This window comes from Canis lupus, chromosome 31, assembly GCF_048164855.1.
Source record: "Canis lupus baileyi chromosome 31, mCanLup2.hap1, whole genome shotgun sequence".
Classification (NCBI taxonomy): Eukaryota; Metazoa; Chordata; class Mammalia; order Carnivora; family Canidae; genus Canis; species Canis lupus.
The window spans coordinates 13,134,704-13,156,744 of NC_132868.1; the positions used below are offsets into that span (position 1 = coordinate 13,134,704).

The 22,041-nt window shown below is 58.2% G+C and overlaps 2 protein-coding genes and 2 long non-coding RNA genes across 12 annotated transcripts in view; 2 read left to right on the forward strand and 2 right to left on the reverse strand.

Annotated features, from left to right (window-relative positions):
• Positions 1 to 6,521, forward strand: part of BRD9 (bromodomain containing 9) — a 28,537-nt gene extending 22,016 nt beyond the window's left edge. For 3 of the 5 annotated variants that reach the window (XM_072807409.1, XM_072807411.1, XM_072807412.1), the window contains exons 15-16: positions 290 to 463; positions 1,315 to 2,016. In XM_072807409.1, the coding sequence (XP_072663510.1) occupies positions 290 to 463; positions 1,315 to 1,415 (275 nt within the window). In that variant the 3' untranslated portion in view covers positions 1,416 to 2,016. Of the gene's footprint in view, positions 1 to 215; positions 464 to 1,314; positions 2,017 to 6,398 lie in introns of those variants that run through there. The other 2 variants (XR_012021726.1, XM_072807410.1) reach the window with 2 other exon arrangements.
• LOC140621986 (uncharacterized) lies at positions 1,485 to 6,292 on the reverse strand. Its single transcript, XR_012021730.1, has 2 exons — positions 5,623 to 6,292; positions 1,485 to 5,533 (listed from the first exon to the last, which is right to left on the reverse strand). It is a non-coding gene; the product is annotated as an uncharacterized lncRNA (long non-coding RNA).
• Positions 6,522 to 8,000: 1,479 nt separating the features above from the next.
• The window catches only part of ZDHHC11B (zDHHC palmitoyltransferase 11B (putative)), a 43,755-nt gene continuing 29,714 nt past the window's right edge, over positions 8,001 to 22,041 (forward strand). For all 5 annotated transcript variants that reach the window (XM_072807418.1, XM_072807415.1, XM_072807416.1 and 2 more), the window contains exons 1-7: positions 8,001 to 8,213; positions 12,716 to 12,891; positions 13,263 to 13,364; positions 15,872 to 15,996; positions 18,339 to 18,494; positions 20,412 to 20,524; positions 21,763 to 21,794. In XM_072807418.1, coding sequence (XP_072663519.1) covers positions 8,001 to 8,213; positions 12,716 to 12,891; positions 13,263 to 13,364; positions 15,872 to 15,996; positions 18,339 to 18,494; positions 20,412 to 20,524; positions 21,763 to 21,794 — 917 coding nt within the window. The remainder of the gene's footprint in view (positions 8,214 to 12,715; positions 12,892 to 13,262; positions 13,365 to 15,871; positions 15,997 to 18,338; positions 18,495 to 20,411; positions 20,525 to 21,762; positions 21,795 to 22,041) is intronic.
• On the reverse strand, positions 10,362 to 21,956 carry LOC140621985 (uncharacterized). Its single transcript, XR_012021729.1, has 4 exons — positions 21,425 to 21,956; positions 21,149 to 21,321; positions 18,838 to 19,929; positions 10,362 to 10,440 (listed from the first exon to the last, which is right to left on the reverse strand). It is a non-coding gene; the product is annotated as an uncharacterized lncRNA (long non-coding RNA).

The window sequence follows — 22,041 nt, forward strand, 5'->3', positions numbered from 1 at the left end:
GCATCCTGTTCGTTTATGTGGGGGGGTGGGGGGTTCAGCGGGGCGTGGGTTATAGCTGTGTGTGTGAGATGGCCCAGATTGGACGTGGCACCTGGTTCTCGTCTACTCTGGCGATCTTGCCCTGCCCTCCAGGTTTCCCTGTGCTCCCCCAGCTTCGTGCACATTGGTTGTCATCCTGAGCGTGCATAGAAGTGAGAGAGAGCACATGGTTACAGGCCACAGGTGCTGGCGTGCAGTGCTAGCCAAGGCTGCTGGCAGCCCCGCATCCAGTCGTCCTGTGTTTGCACAGGGAAAGTGAAGAAGGAGCTGGATGCTGACGACGGCCACCTGAACTTGGATGAGACAGCAAAGCTCCTGCAGGACCTGCACGAGGCACAGGCAGAGCGTGGGGGCTCCCGGCCGTCCTCCAACCTCAGCTCCCTGTCCAACACCTCCCCCTCTGACAGGGACCAGCACCACCTGGGTAAGGGAGCCCTAGGCCCCAGCGTCTGTCTCAGCCCACAGGCGTTGCGCATCATCTGGGAAGAGGGCAGCCGAGCCGCTGGTGGGCGGGGCCGAAGATCCTGGTACTTGGGTGCTCACACGGGCTGCGGGTCAAGCCCCCAGAACTCTGCAGGCCCTGCTCCCTCCGCAGGGCGTCCCTGTCTCCGGGGATTCTGAACCACGTCTCCCTCGTCAGGCAGTACACAGGGTCAGTGTTTTGAATGGAATGTACTCCGTGTTAGGTGTTGTGGTCTTGGCCTTGGGGTGCTGGTTGTCCCTGTGTCAGGAGCCCTGGCTCCTGCCACATCCCAGGGCCCTTGGACAGGGAAGCACCAGGCCCCGGACACTGACAGGCATGTTGAGTTCAACTTTGGGGACGTTGGTTTCTTCTGCTGTTCTTGTTAGTCCTAGAATAGGGTGTTGAGAAATGCTTTGTTCCTCCAGGACTCTGATGTGGGGAGAGCAGGTGGCCTTGGCCTGGGGCCTTCTCTCTTTAACGAGTAGGGTGACGGGTTGGGCAGATGCATGGATGCCACCAGGATTTCAGCTCCTCCAGGAAGGGAACCAAGTGTTGCTTCCTGGCTTCTTGAATTTGCTCAGTGAGCTCCCTGAGCTGCTGTTTCAGTTCTCAGATACGAGCACCAGCTCTGCTGAGCCCCTGTTGATGTTGGGCAGTTAGGGGGTGCTTATCAGCTTGAGGTGGGGGGTGGGAGGAGGAGGGTCCATGGCTCTGTGGCTGACCACAGTCACGAGGACACATTTCCACGGGTCTGGTGCATGGTGTGTGCGCAGACCCATCGTGTGAGCGCCCCGTCTTTCCCACACTTGCAGGAAGCCCTTCTCGCCTCAGTGTTGGGGAGCAGCCAGAGGTGACCCATGACCCGTACGAGTTTCTGCAGTCTCCGGAACCTGCAGCCTCTACGAAGAGCTAGCCTTGTAGATAGTCTTCCATTATTTTTTAATTTTTTTTATTTGCATGTACAGAGTTTTTGTCCTGAGACAAAGACTTCCATTTTGTCCCCTTTGGCTTGCGGGAAGCAGCCCTGGGGAGGTGGTGAGTTGTCTCTAGTACCATGTCGGCCACGCACGGATCCAGTGTTTGTGTGCATAGCCCCATGAACCCTGAAGAGTGGGCAGCACACAGAAGGGTGTGCGGCCACATGGGGTTGAGCCGGTGTCCGTGTCTGAGCTTTGAGCAGAATGTAAAGCCCGTCTGTGCACTGGCCTGTGCTCCCTGGGATGCGGACCTGCCCACAGCGGGACTCCTACGTGCTCTCTGCCCTGCCCACCCCCTGTGCCCCCGCGTCTCCGAGGCAGGTCCTAGGGGCCCGCACCTTCCCGGCCCGGGACTGGCCCTGTGCTCCTCCTCCTGTGCCGGGCGAGGCCTGCCTTCTGCTGGAAGACCACACTGCCTCCTGGCCACGGCCACGTGCTGTGTCCATAGACCTTTTTATTCTGGATGTGTTTACTGGATGCCTGTTTACATTTGCAAAACAGAGATCTCAATAAAATACACAGAGTGATTGCGTATAATTATTCGTAGCACCATGGGTGTCTGCTACTGAGGGACTTCTCAGCAAAAAGCTTTGTCATGAAAGGTTGCCGGTGTCCACTCATGACACTCACCATCTCCCCTCCCTCTGCCCATGTCTCTCCTGCAACAATATCCAACTTGACCACCCTGCACATTTGCTTGTGTTCCTTTTTTGAAAACAAAGTTGAGGGCTCTGTTACATCCCAGGGTGAGTCAGTTCTGGGAGAGAGAGTGTGCATGACTGAGGCAGTGGGTGGCGCCATGCGCCCCAGCCCCCGAGCGCCCCTGGGTGCACAGGGCCCCTCACAGACATGAGGTAAAGGGAGCACAAGCGAGGTGTCAGGAAGCAGCTGTGGCAGAGTGCCAGTGAAGGAACGAGCCGCTGGAGGGTGAACCGTGGTCAGCTGCCAGCCTGCCACCACAAGGTCAGGAGGGTGCGGGTCTGCGGGTGGGCTCTGCCTTCCCGAGGGCTCCGAAGGTGAGGTTCTGGGCAGGTTTGGCCCTGGGTTCAGAGGCTGGAGTTGCCTTGCTGAGCCCTTTCCTCTCCCTGGCCCCCAGCTGGGGTTCACGACTGTGCCTCTGGGACATGGCCCTGGTGTATGTTTTTGTGAGACCTACTGAGACAGTAGGAGGCCACAGAGCCCCATCCCCCATGAAGGGACCAGCCCCCCCACCCCGAGGGCCTCATCACATGTGCCTGCGCTGCAGATGGGCAGATCGGGCAGGGCGACCTGGGGATTCCTGCCGTCTGGGCATGGCCCCTGGGGAGCCACAGGCTGCTACTCAGAAGGCCACATGCCCCACAGGAGGGAAGACCGGGATAGGAGGGCCCACTGAGCCATCTTTTTATTTCAGTAAAATTCATGTGACCTTAAATTAACCACTGACCACTTTAAAATATGCAATTGAGCGTCATCTGGTACATTCACAATGTTGTGTGCAACCACTACTATTGAATTCTGGAATATTTCCATCACCCCAAAAGGAAACCCCATCCCCATTAGCGGCCACTCTCATCCCCTCCTGGAGCCCCTGGCAACTGGTCCACTTTGGCATCCATGAATTTTCCTGTTCTGAGCATCTCGTCTTAGTGGAATCTGCGCTACATGGCCTTTTGTGCCTGGCTTCCTTTCCTTAGCACAGTGTTTTCAAAGTTCTTTCATGTAGGGTATGTCAGCATGGGCCCAGGGATGCCCTGTCCTTGCCATGGACCCTGCCAGGGCTCAGGCTGCTGCTGGCGGTGTCACAGCCATGAAGGGGGAACCTGGGGCTTGGGTTGCCTCCCTGGGCCCTCTGCTTGAGGAGCCTGGCAGGCTCCTGGTCAGTGCCTTCAGCAAAAAGCTTTGTCATGAAAGGTTGCCGGTGTCCACTCGTGACACTCACCATCTCCCCTCCCTCTACCCGTGTCTCTCCTGCAACAATATCCAACTTAACCACCCTGCACATTTGCTTGTGTTCCTTTTTTGAAAACAAAGTTGAGGGCTCTGTTACATCCCAGGGCGAGTCACCTGAGGGTTTGCTGAGGTGCAGGGCACTGGGTCTAGAGGTCACAGGCCCCAGGAAAACCCCTGGGGAGGGCCTGGCAGCCTGCACACAGGTGTATCTGGAGAAGCATGTTCCGTGCAAGAGGCAGAGATGTTGCTCATCTTAATTTACTGGAAAGCACTTTTAGGCCCTGTACAGACTGCACTTTCCAGCAGCTAGAGCGATGCATCACTGCAGATAGGAGCCGTGGCCTTGCTGCTGACACTTGCATGCTCTGCCAGAGACAGGCCTTCCAGAAATGAGTGTGCATGGAATGACCACACTCGAGGGTGCCCTGCCCTCATGTCCAGTTCCCAGCAACCAGTTCAGTTACTCCTGACACCTCCCACCGTCCACAGTCCCTCCTGTGCTGTTGGCCAGATGCTCAGGGTTCTGAGACCCAGGTGTCTGGTGGTGCACTGGCCTGGCCTGGGAGCAGTATGGATAGTGGTGGCCGGCAGGCCCAGCTGCATGGGTCTCTGGTTCCTCCCTTGCAGGGACCTGGTGGTCTGCCCATGGGCAGGTACTGTATGCAGGGCCCACAGGGGGCGGCCACTCTCCCCACTGCCAGCAGCCTGGCCTCCAGCCCCCTCACCCCCTAGGCCCTCTCATCTCGGGCCCTGTTTCCTGCCCATCATGGTCACACAAGGTGGCCAGGATCAGCGTCCCTCTCATCCGCATGCGTACTCTGCTCCTTGGGAAATGTTGGACCAGAGGGACACAAGTGTAAAGATGCAGAAGCCCGAGTGAACACAGACTGGGTGGAGGGGGACTGACCCAGCCCAGAAGTAGGCCTCAGCACCAGCCGCGTGGCCCAGCTCCCTGCCCAGAGGAGAAGTCCCCAGGCACCCCAGCAGGGCTCTCATGGCCGCCCTGGCCCTGCCCACTGGCTTCTCTTCCATCTTGGGCCTGGCCCTGCTGTCTGGTGAGAAGAAAAACCCCAACCACCATGGTTGCCGGGCAGCAGGGCCACACACTGCCTGTGGGAAGCCGCTCAGCACTCCTGGCTTAGGTGGCTTTCCCCAGGAAGTGTGTGATGCTGGGGTCTATAGAGCCTCTGCTGTTCCCCCACCAGGGAAGGGTCAGAGAAGGCTGTGGGGGGGGGGTCCTTGGACCCAAATGGGCACTGGAAATGTCCTGTTCTTGATGATTGAGACCCTGAGGAAAGAGGCAGGGGAGGGGACGTCTGTGCTGAGCCATCGTTGGGAGGGACCCCTTCCTGGCACATGGTGTCCATGTGCCCTTTGCCCCCCCCCCCCATGTTGGCCCTTCTGTGGCTCCTGAGGGGGTAGACTGGGAACAGTGGTGTCCGATCCGACCTGGACAGAGCATGTGAGTTTGGGCCCCTAGAGAAGACTTAGCCACCAGGTCAGACGTCACAAGGAGCCTTGGGATCAAGGCCCCTGCCACTGAAAGAAGAGGTGGCAGGAGCCTTCTGCTGGTTCACTGAGGGGCTGCCGTGAGAGGTGCTGTAGTCAGAACTCGGGACCAAGTAGAAGGCCTCCCGCCTGCGGGTGCTGCCTGCCAGCACGCCCTGTTGGGGGCCCCTATGCCGTCTCTGCACCCCGCCCCTCCCCCAGCAGGCAGTGGGGGCTCCAGGGAGGGGGGCAGCCCTGGCTTTATGAGGCACCTCCCCGGGTTCCATTGCTGCCGTGGCAACCAGGGGTCCTCAGCTGGGTCTGGGCCAAGCGAGAGGCCCGTGCTCTTCTGTCCAGCCTGGACCACTGATCGGGGGCTCGCAGAGTGGGTTCTGGCTCCCGGGGTGGGGGGGTAGGTGCCTTGAGCTTCTGTTCTGACTGTGGAACGTAAGCAGGTGTAAGCTCTGCACGTCCCAGGTGGGATAGAGAGCAAAGCAACCACTGAGAAGCTGGCAGGACCTGTTAGGTGATGAGTCCAGAAGGTCACATCTGCACAGGTTGTAGTGTCATAAATACGTAGGCAGGGTGCCCAGGATGCCCTGTGCTGGGGAGCACGGTGTGACAGGGTCTGCACCTGGGGATGGGGACACAGGAGATATAGGAAGAGCAGTTTCAGCCTCCTGCCCCCATCTACAGTGGGGGGACCAGCACAGTGGCACCTACACGAAGCTCCTGCAAGTCTGCCTTGCTCGTGTTGGGGACGTGGAGGTGACAGTAGTCTTGTGGGAGCATCGCACACCAGGACACAGGCTAGAACCCTTAGGGAGGACAAAACACAAATGTTAGGAACCAAATGGGCTAAAATGGGCCCCAGGCCTAGCAAGGCTCATTTCCCAAGCCCACTACCAGGTCTACCCAGTGGGGTGTCATGCTCCCCTCTTCCCACAGGCGGGGTCCAGACTATCAGTTTCAGCATTTACAGGAGTAGATTTGGCGGGTGTCAGGGAGGTTGTCCAGAGACAGTGACACCACGACAGGCGCAAGATCAAGATCTTGGCTGTTGGCGGGGATGGGGCGCGCAGTTCCAGGCCAAGGAAATAGGCTGAGAAAGAGGAGGAAGAGAAATGGGTCCAGAAACCCTGTGTGTCTGTGGTGTGCATTTGTGGTGCATGTGTTGTGTGTTTGGGATGTTTCTGTGGTTTGCATACAGTGTGTTGTGTGTGTGGTGTGCATGTGATGTGTGTGTGGCGTATGCATGTTCAGGGAGGGTGGTGTCCTCTCGGGTGTCTTGTCTGCACGTGGAGCCCACGTTAACTGTGCCCTTCACACCCCAGGAGACAGGATGTCCCACATTTGTTGCGAGCCTAGGGTTCATTTGCAAGTTTTGAACTGGTGTGATCCCCATGAGCTAAGTAAGGATCAGAGCAGAGGAGATGCTCTGCCCCTTTTGCACACACGTCAGACGAGTTGAGGAGAGCGTGTGTTTTTTTCATGCACAGAGGTGTGTGTGAGCGAAGTGCCCGCCATGGGAGGGGACCCTTGCCCGCCAGAGCCCACGCAGCTGCGAAGCCCTGGGGACTGACTACAGCCACGCCTGCCCCGCCTGCTCCTGGGAATCGAGGGTGAGTGTGCGCCTCCTGTGGCGCTCCAACCGCGGCCCGCTTCTGTCCAGGCGTGACCCCTGCAACCCTGGGCTGCACTTGCCCCTGTGCGTTTCCCTCGGTGCCTCCCGAGGTCTCGGGGCCTCCTCCAGGTCTGATGTGGGAGCTTCCCGGAGCCCTTGGAGGAGCAGGGACTTGGTGTCCCTCCAGACCTCATGCTTGGCCACTGCACACTCGTGACACTTGGGCAGAGTCTGTTGAGGTTCAAACCGCTCTCAGAACCTGAAGAATCACTCTTTTAAATTTTACACATTGCAATACCAGTTGCAGCTTTGGGGCTTCCACACTTGGTCATGGTGACATTTCCATCCTGGGGAGCCCTTAGGACAGGGTGCCAGTGCGGGCAGCCCTGGGCTGACCCACATCCTCGCGTTTGCTCCTTCTGCAGGATGAGTGGTGTCTCTACCTCTGTTCTCATGTCACTTAGAATTTCTTCTGTCAGTGCCATGGCGTTGCCTTCCTGTCCCAAGGTCTGCGCGTTCTCTCGAGCTGACCTTCTCCATCACGGGGTTTGGTTCTTGGCAGTGTTCTTTCTGTTGATTGGCGCTTCTGTCTGAATGTTGCGGTTACTCAGGAATCGCACTGTCATGCAGGGTACTACCCCACTGCCCAGTGCTCTGGCCTTGCTGGCCCAGTGGGATGCCCACCATGGGCCCCTGAGGGTCCCACTGACCAGGGAAGCCCCACCTGGCCCCACAGCCCAGGAACGAGGCAGCTGGCCCATGGACAGCAGCCACCCTCTGCCCTCCTGTAGCAAAGTCTTAGGGCTCCACCTGTGGTGGCTGTGCTGTGTCGCTCACCCATCCTGACAGCCTGCTGCCTGGCCAGACGTGGCCACAGCTCCCTCCCAGCCCCTGGGCTCAACCCCAGTGACCCCAGAGCATCTGAGGCCCCAGAAGCCCCACGGTCCTCAGATCTTCGTCCTGTGGCAGGAATAGTACGACTCTCTGGGGATGTGGTATCTTGTTCTGTCCTTAAGGGAAACTTACAGGAAGATTCTCTGAGGATTTCAGGCAGGTGAAAGCGTCACATGGTCACACCAACAAGGGTCTGCTTTTCCTGCAGACTCATTGTCGGTTTCCCCAGGGATGAGGGCCTCATCCTGATGTGTCTGTCTTCCTCCTGCACATGATGGGGTTCCTGATGCATCAGTGCACATTTGTAAACAAAGCCCACACTCATCTCTGGAGGTGGTCGTGGCCAGGCCTGCACTGGAGTCCCTGGCGCGTACCCTCCTGGGTCCTGGGCCCTGTGGGCCTCACACCCTCCAGAGTGTTAGCACCAGTGCTTTGCTGCTGTGGCCTGGGCAAATTGCGGGATTCCCCAGGCACCCTGGAGGGCTCCACCCACCATATTCCTCAAGATGTGGGCAGCCCTGGGGTTCCCTTGCCACACAGGCCACAGGAAGCATCCATGCACACCTGTCTGCACCCCTTGCAGATGGATTTGTGCAGCAGGAGCTGGAGATGGGTCGTCCCAGAAGCCGGGGGCAAGCAGGCCTCACCCCCCCACCTGTCCCGAGTGAATGGCTGGTCGAGGCCCCTGCACTCCTTCCAGGTGGTGGCCTGGGCCACATTCCTCATCTTGGCTGTTGCCAACTTTGGCATCTTCATTCCCTTCCTGCCACATAACTGGAAGTACGTTGCCTACGGTGTATCCTTTACTGTGGGAGCAGCACCTGCTGTCCCAGGGAGGCTCCCAAGGGGCCCTCCCCAAGCTGGCTCGGGGTCAGGCCATGCCTGCTGGTTCCCCTTGCTACTCTGTCCTCACTGCTCCGTCCTCGGCTCTGAGTCATCCCCAGGTGCATCACCCTGCCCTCTGATCCCACTCCCCCTGTTCACCCCAGACAGCCACCATGGCCACAGCGCCTGATGCCCACATCTGTTCCCTGTGTGGCTCACTGGCTCTGAGTCCTAACTAAAAGCATAGGCATGTCTGCCGCTTGGCCACCCTTGGTTTGGGGAGAGCACTCTCGGTGGCCAGGGGCGGAGGGGCCCCGGGGTGGGGCCAAGGACGGGAAGGAATCACATGGCCAGAGCATCCATGCAGGCACACATGGGCACAGTCCCACAGCAGCCATGCCCGTGTTCACACACACAGGTACTTCCTCGCATCCGAACAGCCCATCTGGCTCAGAGAGTGAAGGGTTTGGTCTCAGGGTCCACTCACATGTCCACAGTGGGCTGGGTCCAACTGGTTGGGTGGGGGAGCCATGCCGGGGGCCAAGGCGGTGTTTTTATAACACTGATTATAATGGTGGCCCGCCTTCAGCTGTTCATCATTGTGCTTTCCTGTTTGGTCCCTCTGGTAATACAGGAGCCTGTGGTGGTTGGGGCGGACCTGGCAGAGAGAAAGCCTGCCGGCTGCTGGGACTCACAACACAGGCCATGGTGCAGGATGCGTGGAGGTGCTGTGCTCCGCCCCCAGCCGCCCAGGTGTCGCCCACCATGCCCCTCTTCACGCCTTACAGTGTGGGTGGCGGATCTCAGTTCCACCAGCGTGTCCGTGTCTGGGGGCCACAGCTGCGGACCCCACCAGTGTACCTAGGCATCCGCCATGGCCTGATGGGCATGCCCACTGCCTCCCCTGCGCCCGGTGGCCCCTGACCTGGTGGTCCCCCTGCAGGGCCCTCAGAGTGCCTGGTCCCCAGGAGCAGAGCAGGGGAACATGGGTCCTGTGTGCCCCGGGCCCAGCAGCCCCTCCTGCCATCTGGTGGTCTGACGGGGTGTGAGGCAGGGCCCAACGCACTCGTGCTTTCACTGCCGACAGGATGGGTAGGAATACCCATCTTAAAGGCAGCCTATCTTAAAATTTCTCCAGTGGTCCTCAAAACATGGGAGTAATTTACCCAGAATCCAGTCAGTTCACACCTTGCATGTGGTGTTGGGTCTCCCACTCTGGCCCAGCGCTGTGTCCACGGGTGCCCTGGTCTGTGCACCACCCCCATAGCGGGGCCAGCCTGCAGGTAGGCCTTCCCATTGGAGCCCCCTCTGGCTGGGGCTTGTTGGGGGGGAGCCTCTGTTTGCCACTCCTCCTGTGTGCTCAGCTCACATAGAGGCTGTGCATAGGGCAAGGTGGCAGCCGCTGGAGCAGAGCAGTGGAAGCCAGCAGGTGCGGGTGGGCTCCCCTGTCTCTGCTGCCCCTCCTTGTCTGTATTCTAATGTGTGCCCCTGACTGGGGTCTGCTCACGTGCTGCGTTACAAGCCCTCATCCTCATGGTCCCTCGACTGACCAGAGCTCAGCCTGTTTGGGGGTGTTTTTGAGCTGCCCTGTGTATTTTGTTCAGGGGGCACGCTGGCACTCACCTGCTCTGGGGCCCACAGGTCGATTCCTGCTGGCTTCACGGACGTCCAGGACTCAGGCTGCCCTGGGACAGCAGGCGACCCTTGGGCCTGGGGACTTCCCTCAGGCCTCACTGCCGCCTGGGCCCTGCACTCTGGCCACTGGGGGGCGCCAGTGTCCTGCCACGCTTGCAGGGACCTCTGGGCCCCACAGAGAAGGGCACCTCAGGAAGACATTGCTCAGGAGGCGGGTCCATGGGTTCCTGGCTGACCCTCAGAGTCTGAGCCTCCCCCGCCATCCTGCAACGGGAAGCAGGCTGACCCCCAGCCCATAGCGTCCACTGTGCAGAGGGACCAGTGTCTGATGTGACGGGACTTAGTCCGAGGGGCTGTGGCTGTGGCCAGGGTGCAAAAGCCCCTGTTGCACTGCTATGACAGTGCTGGCAACATCTCGCTCTGATTCCAGGGGCTGGGGTGAGGCAGACGCGGGGGGGGGGGGGGGTGGCTCTGGGGGCGCCTCACCTCTTCCTGCTGAAGAACCGGAAGGACGGGAGGGCGTGTGTCCTGGGCTGGCGGGTGTCCTGGGCTGGCGCCATTGCCTGTTTACCAAACACAGATTGTTGCTAGGGGACCAGGCCTCTGCTAACTGAGAGCCAGACCTCCTACCCTGTTGCTTTCCCTCTTTGTCGTTCATGGGAACCTGAGATCCTCTTGAGATAAATGAGAGCGGGAATTTGGTGTGGTACCCACTCCGTGACACTGGGGGCTCAGCCCCTGCTCATTGATGTCCATCAATGTCCGCAGTGTGTGGCTGAGTGAATGGTCTTCTGGTCCATATTTCTGTGGGTGACCTGGGCTGTGAGGGCCCCCCTGAACCTGCCTGAGTGCTGGCTGGGCGGTGTTAGGTCAGACAAACTGCTGGGCTGTGTTCTTGCTTGGGCGGCTCCATGCTCCAGGGTGCCTCTTCATTCCTGGGGGATGGGGGACTCATCCCAGGGGCAGCCTGGCCAGGACACCTGAAGCATGGGGAGATCTAGGGAAATTGGCCACAGGCAGCTCCATGTGCCTGGCCCATCAGGCTCAGGTCACATGCCTTAGGTACCTGCACATCGAGGGTTGGAGTGCCAGCCATGCTGTCCCCACAGTCTCCCCGGTGGTCTCCTATGAGCCAAGTGTAGCCATGGGGGCAGAGGGCTTCAACCACACATCCAGGCCCAGCCTTACCTGCTGCCCACCTGTGCTCCTTCTCATGTTTCCTCCCATGCTCCCTCCGGGGCTCCCTGTTGTACTCCTGCCCAGGCTCCCTCTCATGCACCCTCCCATACTCCCTCCCAGGCTCCTTCCCAGGCTCCCTCCTGTGCTACTTCCCAGGCTCCCTCCCCAGCTCCCTCCCAGGCTCCCTCCGATTCTCCTGGCTCTGCTCCCTCCTGGACACCCTCCTGGGTCCCTCCTGACCTCCCTCTTGTGCTCTCTCGTGCTCCCTCCCAGGCTCTCTCTCATGCTCCCTCCTGTGCTCCCTCCTGGTCACCCGCCCATCCAGTTCTGTTGCAGGCAGAGAAAGGGGCTGCCCTGGGGCTGGGGCGTGGTTTCACTTCCTGCTGCATCTTATTGCCCTGGACCTGCTGCTCAGGATGCACTCCTATTGCCCCGGTAACCACACAAACAGCACCATGCGTCTGGCCAGCGCCTCAGGCTTTGGGGAGCAGGTGCAGGGGGACTGGCCTGCCAGTGTTGCGTTGTTGTCTCTTGCTGTGGTAGTGAAGCCGTGCCTGGCCCTAACCGCCCGCCTGCCGCCCCATACCCTGCATGGAGCAGGGTCTTGATGTCACTGCATCTTCTCTATGGCCCGAGGGATCTGGTCAGTTCCTTCCCCCTGCAGGTCTCCCGAGGTGTGGCTCAGCCGCGTCATCTGCCCCTGGCCTGGGTGCCAGCCTTCCCGGCTGACTGTCTTGGCCCTCAGCTCATTCTTGCCTGCCCTCTGTACAGCCAGGTCTCCCCAGCAGGGCTGGCTCCCCAGCCTCTGAGCCCACATCCTAGGTCTGCACTGTCCCTGGAGGCGAGAGGACGAGGGACCATAATCAGCTCTGGCCAGAAACAGCCTCTCCCTCAGGCTTTTGGCGCATCATGGACATTTCTTACGAGGAGCTCATGGAGGGAGGGGCACGCCTGCCAACTCCAGGCCAGGCCAAGGCTGAGTGTTGTTGCGAAGTGCGCAGCAGACCCCGGATCACAACAGTGACAGAGCCGAGAGGGACCCCAAGGGGGGCTTCCCACAGCCCCTGCTCAGGAACCCCACCCCATAAAACCACTGCAGAGTCCTGAGCACCCGGCTGCTCATTTCCCCGCCACACCCTGGAGCCCTCCAGGGAAGCGGGGCAGGGCTGACAGGGAGGCGGCCTCCACCTCCTCTGTTTGGTTTCCATGGGGACGGCATGTTGGTCCTGAGGTGGAGGAGGAGGAGAGGGTGCAATCCCCGGGCCTGGTTTTACCCTGGGTGCTGCGGAGGGAGTGGGTGCTGGAAAGCTGGAGGGGCCAGGGGCAGGGAGACATGAGGGCAGATGGAGGCAGACCGGGTGCCTCACACAACGCCCTCCCTCCCCTTCACTTCTTGATGATATGCCTGCCTCCTACCCCACATGTGCTGTGGGAGCCTCCCGAAGAGCCCCGACACCACCTTCAGCACCCGGCATGTCACACACCCCTCACGGCACTCTTGGGCTGTCAGCAGGCACCTCCGCGGCCCCCTTCCAATGGGAGAGCCTGTCTCCTGTGTGGGGCTCCCTTGGTGCCAGGCTCACAGCTCCCATGGCACTGACCGGCGGCCGCCTTGAGTGGGCACCTTCGCTGTGTTGTTCCTTGACACTCCCTCCTCAGGTGACTGGTGGGCTCTTCTTTCTCCACTTCCTGGTCCACTTGATTACAGTTTCCATCGACCCAGCTGAAGCTAACGTCCGTCTCAAGAACTACTCTGAGCCTATGCCAACCTTTGACCAGTCCAAACACACACATGTGATCCAGAACCAGTACTGCCACCTGTGTGAGCTCACCCTGTGAGTGCCCTGGGTGTGGAGGCAGGCGGCATTGGGCGGGGGGAGCTGATCCCTCTGTGGCCTGCCACCCTGGGGGACCACACAGGGGTGGGGCCGCCCAGGGCCACCCTGTGTCCAGGCGGCTGACCAGCGCCACTGTCCTCAGACATACAGGGCTCCTCCCCGGTCTAGCCACCCCCATCAGACCTCTACCCGGGCTGGTCGAGGCCCTGGGGTCTCCACCCAGTGGGCAGCCTGGAAGGGAGGCCACAGCTCAGGGTGGATCTGAGGCCTAGCACCATGTGGATGCCCCAGGTGGGCAGGGCTCTGACCCAGCTTCCTCCTGCAGGTGCTGCCACAGACCCCCTCCTGATCTGAATTCTTCCTTTCAGGAGCGAGAAAGCCAAACACTGTAGCGCCTGCAACAAGTGCATCTCTGGCTTTGACCACCACTGCAAATGGCTGAACAACTGTGTGGGCAGCAGGAATTACTGGTGAGGGGCTGGGGGGCTGATGGGGGTCTTGGGGAGTGGGTAGGGGGGAGACCCAGGTGTGGCGGAAGGGTGAAGAGGTGGGGGACCTCCTGGGTGAGGGTGGGGGCCCCAGGCAGTTGGGGGGTCACGTCCTATCTCCAGCATGGTGGTGTTTCATGTCCCTCTGTTCTCCTGTGGCTCTGAAACCTGTGACGTTGGCAGGGGCATGGACCCAGCTGCCTGGTCATTGACCCGCTGGCCTGGGCCCAGCCTCCTCCTTCCAGTGAGGCCGTCCAAGAGTATGTGGACCGAGGCTGCTGTAGGACCAGTGTCCAGGCCCGGATGGGCTCAGATGTAGGGCCCATGAGCATCACTAGGACCCCATGTGCTGGAGCCTGGGCTCTGAGTGGCCAGGAAAGGCTGCAGCCCCTCAGCTCACACTGGCCTTCGCTGACTATACATGCCATCCTGCAGCTGATGTGCCGAGGGAAGACCATGTCAGGAGGGAGCCACTTGTTCAGGCCTGGGGAGCACTGCTGCTTTGAGCAGAAGGAAATACAGAGCTCTCATAGTTAGAAAAACCCAATCAGCATCAGGTGACAGGGGCTGCCTGGAAGTCCCCGTCCTGCTTCCTCCCTAGGAAGAGGAGCCCAGGGCCAGCCAGTGTGGGGTGGCTCTCCTCTCCCCCTGGACGCACCTCCTTCAGGCCTTGCTGCCATGCGCTGGTCACCTTGAGGTCCAGTCAGCCGTTACAGGTGTGCAGCCCTGCCACTGAGGAGGACTGAGTGGACTGGGTCCCATGGCACACAGGTGGAGCTCAGAGGTCCTGACAGTGGGCCCTAGGCCCAGCAGTCAGAGGGAGCTCCCAGCGGGGACGAGAAGACCCTGGACCATGGAGGAGCCCCGGAGCCCCCCTGGCATCTGCTGGGCAGGGTCGGCAGGAAGGAACAGGTGCCTGACATACAGCGTAGGGGGTACTAAGAATGAGCACAGGGCCACCATCCCTGCACATCTGCCCAGATTCCTGTCCCTGCAATCATCCAGCAGAGAAAGCAAGAGGGAGTGACTGCATTTACAAGACAATTTGTCAAAAAAAAGTGATCAAAGCATAGTAAGCCCTGAGAGAAGCCAGGTCTTCACAGAGAAAGTGCTAGATGAGGTGCTGAGGTGCCACAGACCCAGGGGTCAGAGAGGGAGGCAATGTTTCATGTCCTGAATGTTGGCTGGACAGGCTTGGTGCCCTGCCTATTGGAAGGGCCTGTCAGGGCAGGACAGGACAGCTGAGGGGCTTCCAATGCCTAGAGGGGCTCTCTGGAAACCAAAGCCAGGTACAGGGCCAGGCTTGAGGACACAGGGCACTGGGCCTGTGCAGGACCATGCAGGAGACATACCTGGGGAACCAGGGATAGCCCTCAAGACAGCTACTCTCTGGGACCCTAGGGCCCCACTCCACAGCCACCTGACCCTGCAGGAACGTGCACATTTTAGCTCTCCACCTAAAGACATATGTAAAGAACCCTCAAGAAGTTCTGGAAAAGGGATGCCTGGGTGGCTCAGCAGTTAAGCGCGTCTGCCTTTGGCTCAGGGCCTGATCCTGGAGACCCGGGGTCGAGTCCCACATCGGGCTCCCTGCATGGGGCCTGCTTCTACCTCTGCCTGCGTCTCTGCCTCTCTCTCTCCGTCTCTCATGAATAAATAAATAAAATCTTTTTAAAAAAGTTCTGAAAAAGATAATGGAATCCGCTAAATTTCAGATGAAGAGACAATACTGGGATTGAAAATGTTAAAGGAGTAGTTCCCTTCCCTGTCCCAAGAGCAGAAAGCCCAGGGGAAGACGTTGCAGTGGGAGCATATTCCAAGAACTGCTACCCACAGCTTATTTTCTGGATGGATCAGTTATTCTCTGGGTCTCTGAGTACATGCAGGGGGGCAGGACTGATTCTGGTCTAATGTCGAAGCACAGGACGTCATCGTGCACAGCAGTATGCGCAGCCCCAGGGAGGGTGTGTGGAGATGGCCACCTGTGAGCTGCACAGGGCCAGGTCCCTGTTACAGCACACCCCTGGCCTCCCCAACCTAACCCGGCTTCGGTGCCCTGATGGAAGGCCAGCACCAGGAGCCCCCACCATGTGTCCACACCCAATTCTATTCAGTGGCAGCAGTCACGACCACAACCCGAGGCTAAGAGCCACAAGGGCTCATTTTCCACAGTTCTGTGACCGGGCGGGGGCCCCAGGTGAGCAGCAGCCGGGATGTGGGGGACTGTGCACCCTACTTGGCCCAGAGTGTCTGCGTCCCTACCTGTGGCCCAGGGTGGCTCCTCCTCACCAGCTGGAGGGGGTCAAAGGGGAACACGTTTGGAAGCCATGAGATACAGAAACCACTGGTGCCATCAGGGTGGCCTCAAACCAGCAGCGGCCCCTGGAGAACTCAAAAGGGGCTCCCAGGATAGGAGATGGGAAGAAGGCTGGGTCTTGGGTCCAGGTCGCCAGGCCCTGAGCCCAGCTCTGCCTCTGCCTCTCCTGCAGGTACTTCTTCTGCTCCGTGGCCTCCGCCTTGGCCGGTGTGGTCTGCCTGACAGCCATCCTGCTCTATATCTTCATCCAGTTCTTCATCAACCCAGCAGAGCTCCGCACGCACCCCTACTACAAAAGTACGCACTGGCTTCTCTGTGGTGTTGCTTCCCCTCGGGTCACTAGCAAGCGGTAGCCTGTCCCTCCGGCTGCCTTTGGGGTAAAAGCCTTCCTTCTGGGGAGCATCAGCCTGGCCTGCCCCCCAGCTAGGTGAGCAGTGGGGCTGGCAGGTGGGCAGCAGCCTCCCAGGCACCAGGAGGAGGGGTTCAGGGCCTGTGGGCACCAGCTGCTGAGGCCATGCTCCCAGGTAGCGCCAGGCACTGGAGGGGGCCCCTCACCCAGTCATCCTGGAGTTAGCCTTGGTGGGGTGGGAGGACAGGGCTGCTTGGGGATGGCTTCTGGGTGATGTGTGGCTGCGGGCCTCTGCTGAGTGGGTCCAGGAGAGCAGACGTGGCCTTGAGAGCAGACGTGGCCTGCCTTGAGAGCAGACGTGGGATGGGATGTGGCCTCAGAGGTATGTCCTGATCTCACCCCCAGACCTTATTTGGGAAAGGGTCTTTAAAGACATGATTAGGGATCCTGAAATGATCATAGATTACCAGGGAGTGTGTGTGAGGGGTGTTGCATCCATTGAGAACATCCCTATAAGAGACCTGAGGGACACAGCCACAAGCCCAGGGGTGCCTGGGCCCTGCTACACCCTGACTTCTAGGCTCCATGTCTGTTTAAACCACCCAGACTGTGGCCATTGGTCAGAGCAGCCCAGACACCGATGCTGGGAGGACCTCAAGTGGAGTACCTTTTGTGTCTGTCCTGAGTGTTCAGAGACCACAGCCCTTGGGGTGCAGAGCAACGCTGCCTGTCTCAGCCCAGGCCTCTCTCCAGAGCACGTCATCACAGCCCAGCACAAAGAGCAGGAGAATGGAGGCACTTGTGGCCCACCTCAGAACATTCCAGGGACTGCTACCCCGCCCGGGCTCCAACATCTCAGCAAGGCCCTGTGTCGGGCTCCAGAGCAGGTCTGGACAGTGCCCTGCTCCCAGGAAAGTGAGCCGCCAGCTACTACAGGGCCAGTGAGAGGATGCGGTGGTGGGACTGAGCCCCCACATCTCCCTTCTCCCTCTGCCATCTAACCAGAGCCCAGTTGCACCGCCCTTCTTCCTGGGGGGTGCGATGCCTGTGCACCTTTACCACTGGCCCACACAGCACCTGGCATGGAGGAGCCCTCGTGGCACAGACTGTCTGACCTGCATCTGCTCCAGAACACATCCTGGTTATTTCTGTGGTAAAAGGGATCAGTGGGGGTCTCAGCCAGACCAGGCCCCACTCAGCAAAAGAGCCGCCCATGCTTTGCACACAGCCAGCTGGAAGCCTCCACCTGCGATGCTCCCTGACAGTCTCTACACGTAGCCTGAGCCAGGGGGGCTAGCCGTGCCGGCAGCCTCCAGAACAGTCAAGGGTGGGTGCAGCCCTTCCCATTACATGGCCTCCCAAGGTCCTTACACACTCCAAATGTGGCTTGCAGCTGTGAGCGGGGACCTCAGCACACCCAAGTGCCCGCGCTGCACCTCTGCACATTTCTTCATGGCCTCCACACTGATGTGTAGCGCGGGGTCGCAGGGCATGGTGACCGCCTGGAGCCCACCAGCCTCTGTGGCCACAGCAGGTACAGAGAGGCCAAGTGACCCTGGCTTCTCTCTGGGACTTGCTGGCCCTGCAGCCATAGTGGGACCAGCTACACATGAATACCTGATGACTGAGGCGATCTCCTGGGTTTGCTGCTTCAGAAGATTCCACAGGGCTGCTTAACCACCAGTTCCCTGGGACACTTTGCTGTCATTGGTGGGAATTCATCAAAACAGCACCAGCTAAGGGGACAGCGTGGGGTTGACCACCCCATGGTCCAGCCAGCCCCCCACCCCCACGGTGTTGCAGCCCCTGAGGCCAGCAGCCACCTTTTGGGGCGCTACATAAGGGACTGGAGTCAAGCACCTTCTAGAGTGAAATGAGGGCATTTCAGCCGGAATTCCATCTCATGGGCCTGCTTGCAGATTCCTCAGTTTGGAAGTTATCAGCAGCCTTTGGCACACAGAGGACTGTGTTCTGGAGATGCCCCGAGGCGCTGGCTACAGCTCTGTAGTTCTCTGTGAGAGTGGCTGGTTGAGAATGGGGAAGGGCTAGGGCCAGGCAGCGGGCCAGGCTCTGGGTCCTGGACACTTAGTTATCCTCTTCCAGACCCATAAGTGGGATTGTTGGGGGTGGGTGTGGCTGCACTTAGGTAAGGTAAGGCACATCCCGGGGCAAGGAAGAGGGGCTCCCTTGGGCTGGTTTCCTTCTCACACTGCTGAGCCATGTCCTGAGGGGAGGTGCAGCCGCCGTGCCCCCGGTGATGGACAAGTGGGTGTCTGCCCTGCCTCCACAGAGATCTCCAACAAGAACACCTGGCTGCTGTTCCTCCCACTTTTCCCTGTAAAGACGAAGATCCCGGTGGTCCTCGGCATTGGGGTGCTAGTGCTGCTGTTAGATGTCATCAGCCTCCTACTGCTTGGGCACCTGCTTATCTTCCATCTCTACCTAAGTATGTGTCTGAGCCCCTACTCCAGTCAGGCCCCCATGCATTCGCTTGTGTCCCAAGTCAGAAGACCGCTCAGCTGGCCCCTGCCAGAAACAAGCACAAGACAAATCACAAGGCCGGAAGAGACACCCCTTGAGGGGCAGCAGGGCTCGTTCTGTTCTGAGACATCTGAAACACGAGAAGGATTTTAGGATTTTAAGAGTGAGTTTGAATGTTCAGAAATGAAGGAGCAGAATCTGAGGCAGGAACAGGGCACCTTGAAAAAAGATCAGGGGATTTAGGGAGGCACTAAATCCAAACAATGAAAAAAGTAAAGCAGTGATGGGTATCTGCCGACCAAACTCACCACAGGGAGCCTGGCGGTTTTCTGGTGTCCTCACAGCATCGTGTGCCACGGGCTCTGCCTGGGCACAGGGAGGGCAGGGTTCTCCCCATGAAGCCCTTCCTTGAACGTACGTGACTCTCTGTGGCCTCTGCGTGGGAGAAGGTGGCACCAGTGGGCCCTCCCAGCTGATAGAGAGTATCCTCATCCTCAGCAGAGCCAGACAGGACCAGCCTTGTGTAGCTCAGTTGTGGAAGTGATGCCCCATCACCTTTTCTGCAAGCTGCTGTATCAGCCTGCTCTCCAGGGGAGGGGACTCCACTAATGCCCTGAGGTGGGGGGAACTGCTGGGGGACACATCAGAAACTCCCAGCAGTTGGATGTTCCATTTCCAAGCTTGGGAAAAGGATATCCAGATGGGTCTGCAGCATGTGAGCAGGAGTGGGAGTGTTGGTGAGGGAAAGATCTCCCGGGAAGACACAGAGATGTGGGAGTGCCAGCAGCAGGGGTGGGGAAAGCCACCTTCACAAGTGGGAGCGAAAGCATCCTGAAGGACAGTGGCCCCCAGCTCCTGTAACGCTGGAGGGAACATGGTGGACACTTAGTGTACCCTGCGCTCTGGCTTCACTTCCTCAGCTGCATTTCCTCTTGTTACTCTCAGATGAAATTCAAGACAAGTGTGAGCTCTGGGAGACAGTGTGTTCTGACCATCTGATGGTGATGGTGGCTGTGCAAATCCATGCAAAAGAAGGAGGGTTTCCACTAGCATGTAACCAAGTGCAAGTTTATACCCTGAGACACAGGTTCTGAAGGGGTGTGAGGAGCCAGGTGGTGTTAACTGAGAAAGAGAAGCCAAAGCAAACAAAAACAAAAGCACTTGTACAAAGCACCCAGGAAGGGAAAAAAAAATAATAAATTAAAAAAAAAAAAAAGCACCCAGGAAGGGGATGGGCTCTGTTCCACAGGAGCTCTCTCCACCTGGGGAGCAGCCTCTGAGGGCTCCACGGGGGTGTGTGGAGCGGTCCGTCCTCTGTCTGCTCCTCGAGCTGCAAATAGGCTTTGGTGGGTGGCCCTTCTCACTTTCCAGAAATAATAAGCAGCCATCTGTCTTCATGTCTGTTGGTTTTAGGGAAAGAGAAATGGGAAGTTAGGCACCTCCACTGAAGCACATGGCTGCAACAGGCACAGAACCCATTTTGTGAATAGTGCTGTCTACCAGTAAACCTAGGCCTCAGAAGGTCCTCCAGCGGCCTGGGGTGTTCCTGCCATGATGCTGGAGCTAGTGTCCCAGCCCAGCAGAGCTGGGCACAGCCCTCAGCATCACTCCATATTGACTCTGCAGGCCTGGGAGGCAGGCAGGACAGCTGCTCCTAGGGTTGGGATCCAGCAGGCCCTAGGGGTGTGAGGAGCTGCTGTCTGCTGCCCACAGGCCAGAGGGGCTCTGGACTGGCCATCCAACAGTCCCCCAGGGCTCCAGCTTAGGAGGCAGCTCCCAGCACCCTAGATGGGGGAGCCCTGGACGGCTGGGTTGTGGCACATGGGCCACTCTGCCTACTTGCATAATTGTAACTGCCTGTTTCCTCCTCTGTCCTCTCTAGTGGCCAAGAAGTTGAGCACATTTGACTACATGACACAGCGCCGCCACCAAAAGACTCCAGCAAGAGCTTTATCAGAAAAGAAAGAGCTGTCCTTCCCAATAGGATCCCCACAGGTACGGGGTGTCTTGCTACTTCACTATTCATATTATGTAGGCCTGAGACAATGCCAGGGTCAGCTTGCAGCTGGGACTTGTGTTGGCACAATCCTCTGATTCTGTATGTGTGAGTGGGTGAGTGTGCATGGTGAGTGATGCAGTGCGTATGTGTGATTTATCTATGTTTAGAGATGCAGTGTATGTTTGTGTGTGGTGGTGTGTGAGTGTGCATGGTGTGTGTGGTTGTGTCTGTGATGCAGTGTATGCTTGTGTGTGTGTTTAGTGTGTGTGTTGCATGTGTGTTATACCATCTCTGCACTCACTATGTACAGAACCAAGCCAGGGGGGGCGACTCCTGGCAGGGCTGACGTCATTTAGGGCCACATATTTCTGCAGCTGCCTCTCATCAAAATGAAAAACATTTGCTTTTCAAAATGTCACCATTAAGAAAATGAAAATAAAAGCCACAGGCAGAAATGAAATACTTGTAAATCATATATTGTGTCCAGAGTATACAAAGAACTTTCAAAATTGTTATAAGAAAAATGACCCACCACCTTAATTTTTTAAATGGGCAAAAAATTTGAACCAGCTGTTCACCAAGGAAGGTCTATGGGTGACAAAACGGTCAACATCATTTACCATTAAGAAAAAACAAATGAGGGATCCCTGGGTGGCGCAGTGGTTTAGCGCCTGCCTTTGGCCCGGGGCGGGATCCTGGAGACCTGGGATCGAATCCCACGTCGGGCTCCCCGTTCATGGAGCCTGCTTCTCCCTCTGCCTATGTCTCTGCTTCTCTCTCTCTCTCTCTGTGACTATCATAAATAAAAAAAAAAAAAAAAGAAAGAAAAAACAAATGAAAACCACAAGATCCGTTACACATGTTAGAATGACTATAATCAAAAGGAAAAACAATACCAAGTGTCGGCGAAGCTGTAGAGAAGGAAGTCTCCTATGTTGCTAGTGGGGACAGCAAATTATATCACTTTGATAAGCAGCTTGGAATTTTCTTTAAAAAGTAAAATCTATTCTTTCCATTTAAGTCAGCGATCCCACTCTTAAGTTTCTTACCTGATAGAAGAGAAAACGTGAGTATTGTGGAACAAGGGTGCTACCACCCCCCCAGTGAGGTCATTCCCTGGGACCCAGGAGACTCAGAACTACTACTCAGAATTAACTAATAAGTGGCTTGAATTTTGTAGAAGAATAAGCTCACAGTCAATTTTTTTCACTTTATGAATTTTTATTGCCCACAGAAAGCAGACGATCCGAGTTCTTCTGCACATGGGTAAGTCTGGAAGCTTACTAGAGTGGTTTTATTTCATTATTTTTAAAAAGATGTTATGTACTTATTCATGGGAGACAGAGAGGCAGAGACACAGGCCGAGGCGGAAGCAGGCGCCCTGCGGGGAGCCGGACGCGGGACTGGACCCCGGGACCCCGCCCCGCGCCCCCCTCCCCCCGCCCGGCGCTGAACCGCTGAGCCCCGCGGGGGGCCCCTAGGGTGGTTTGACCTGTTTGAGAAATACTATACG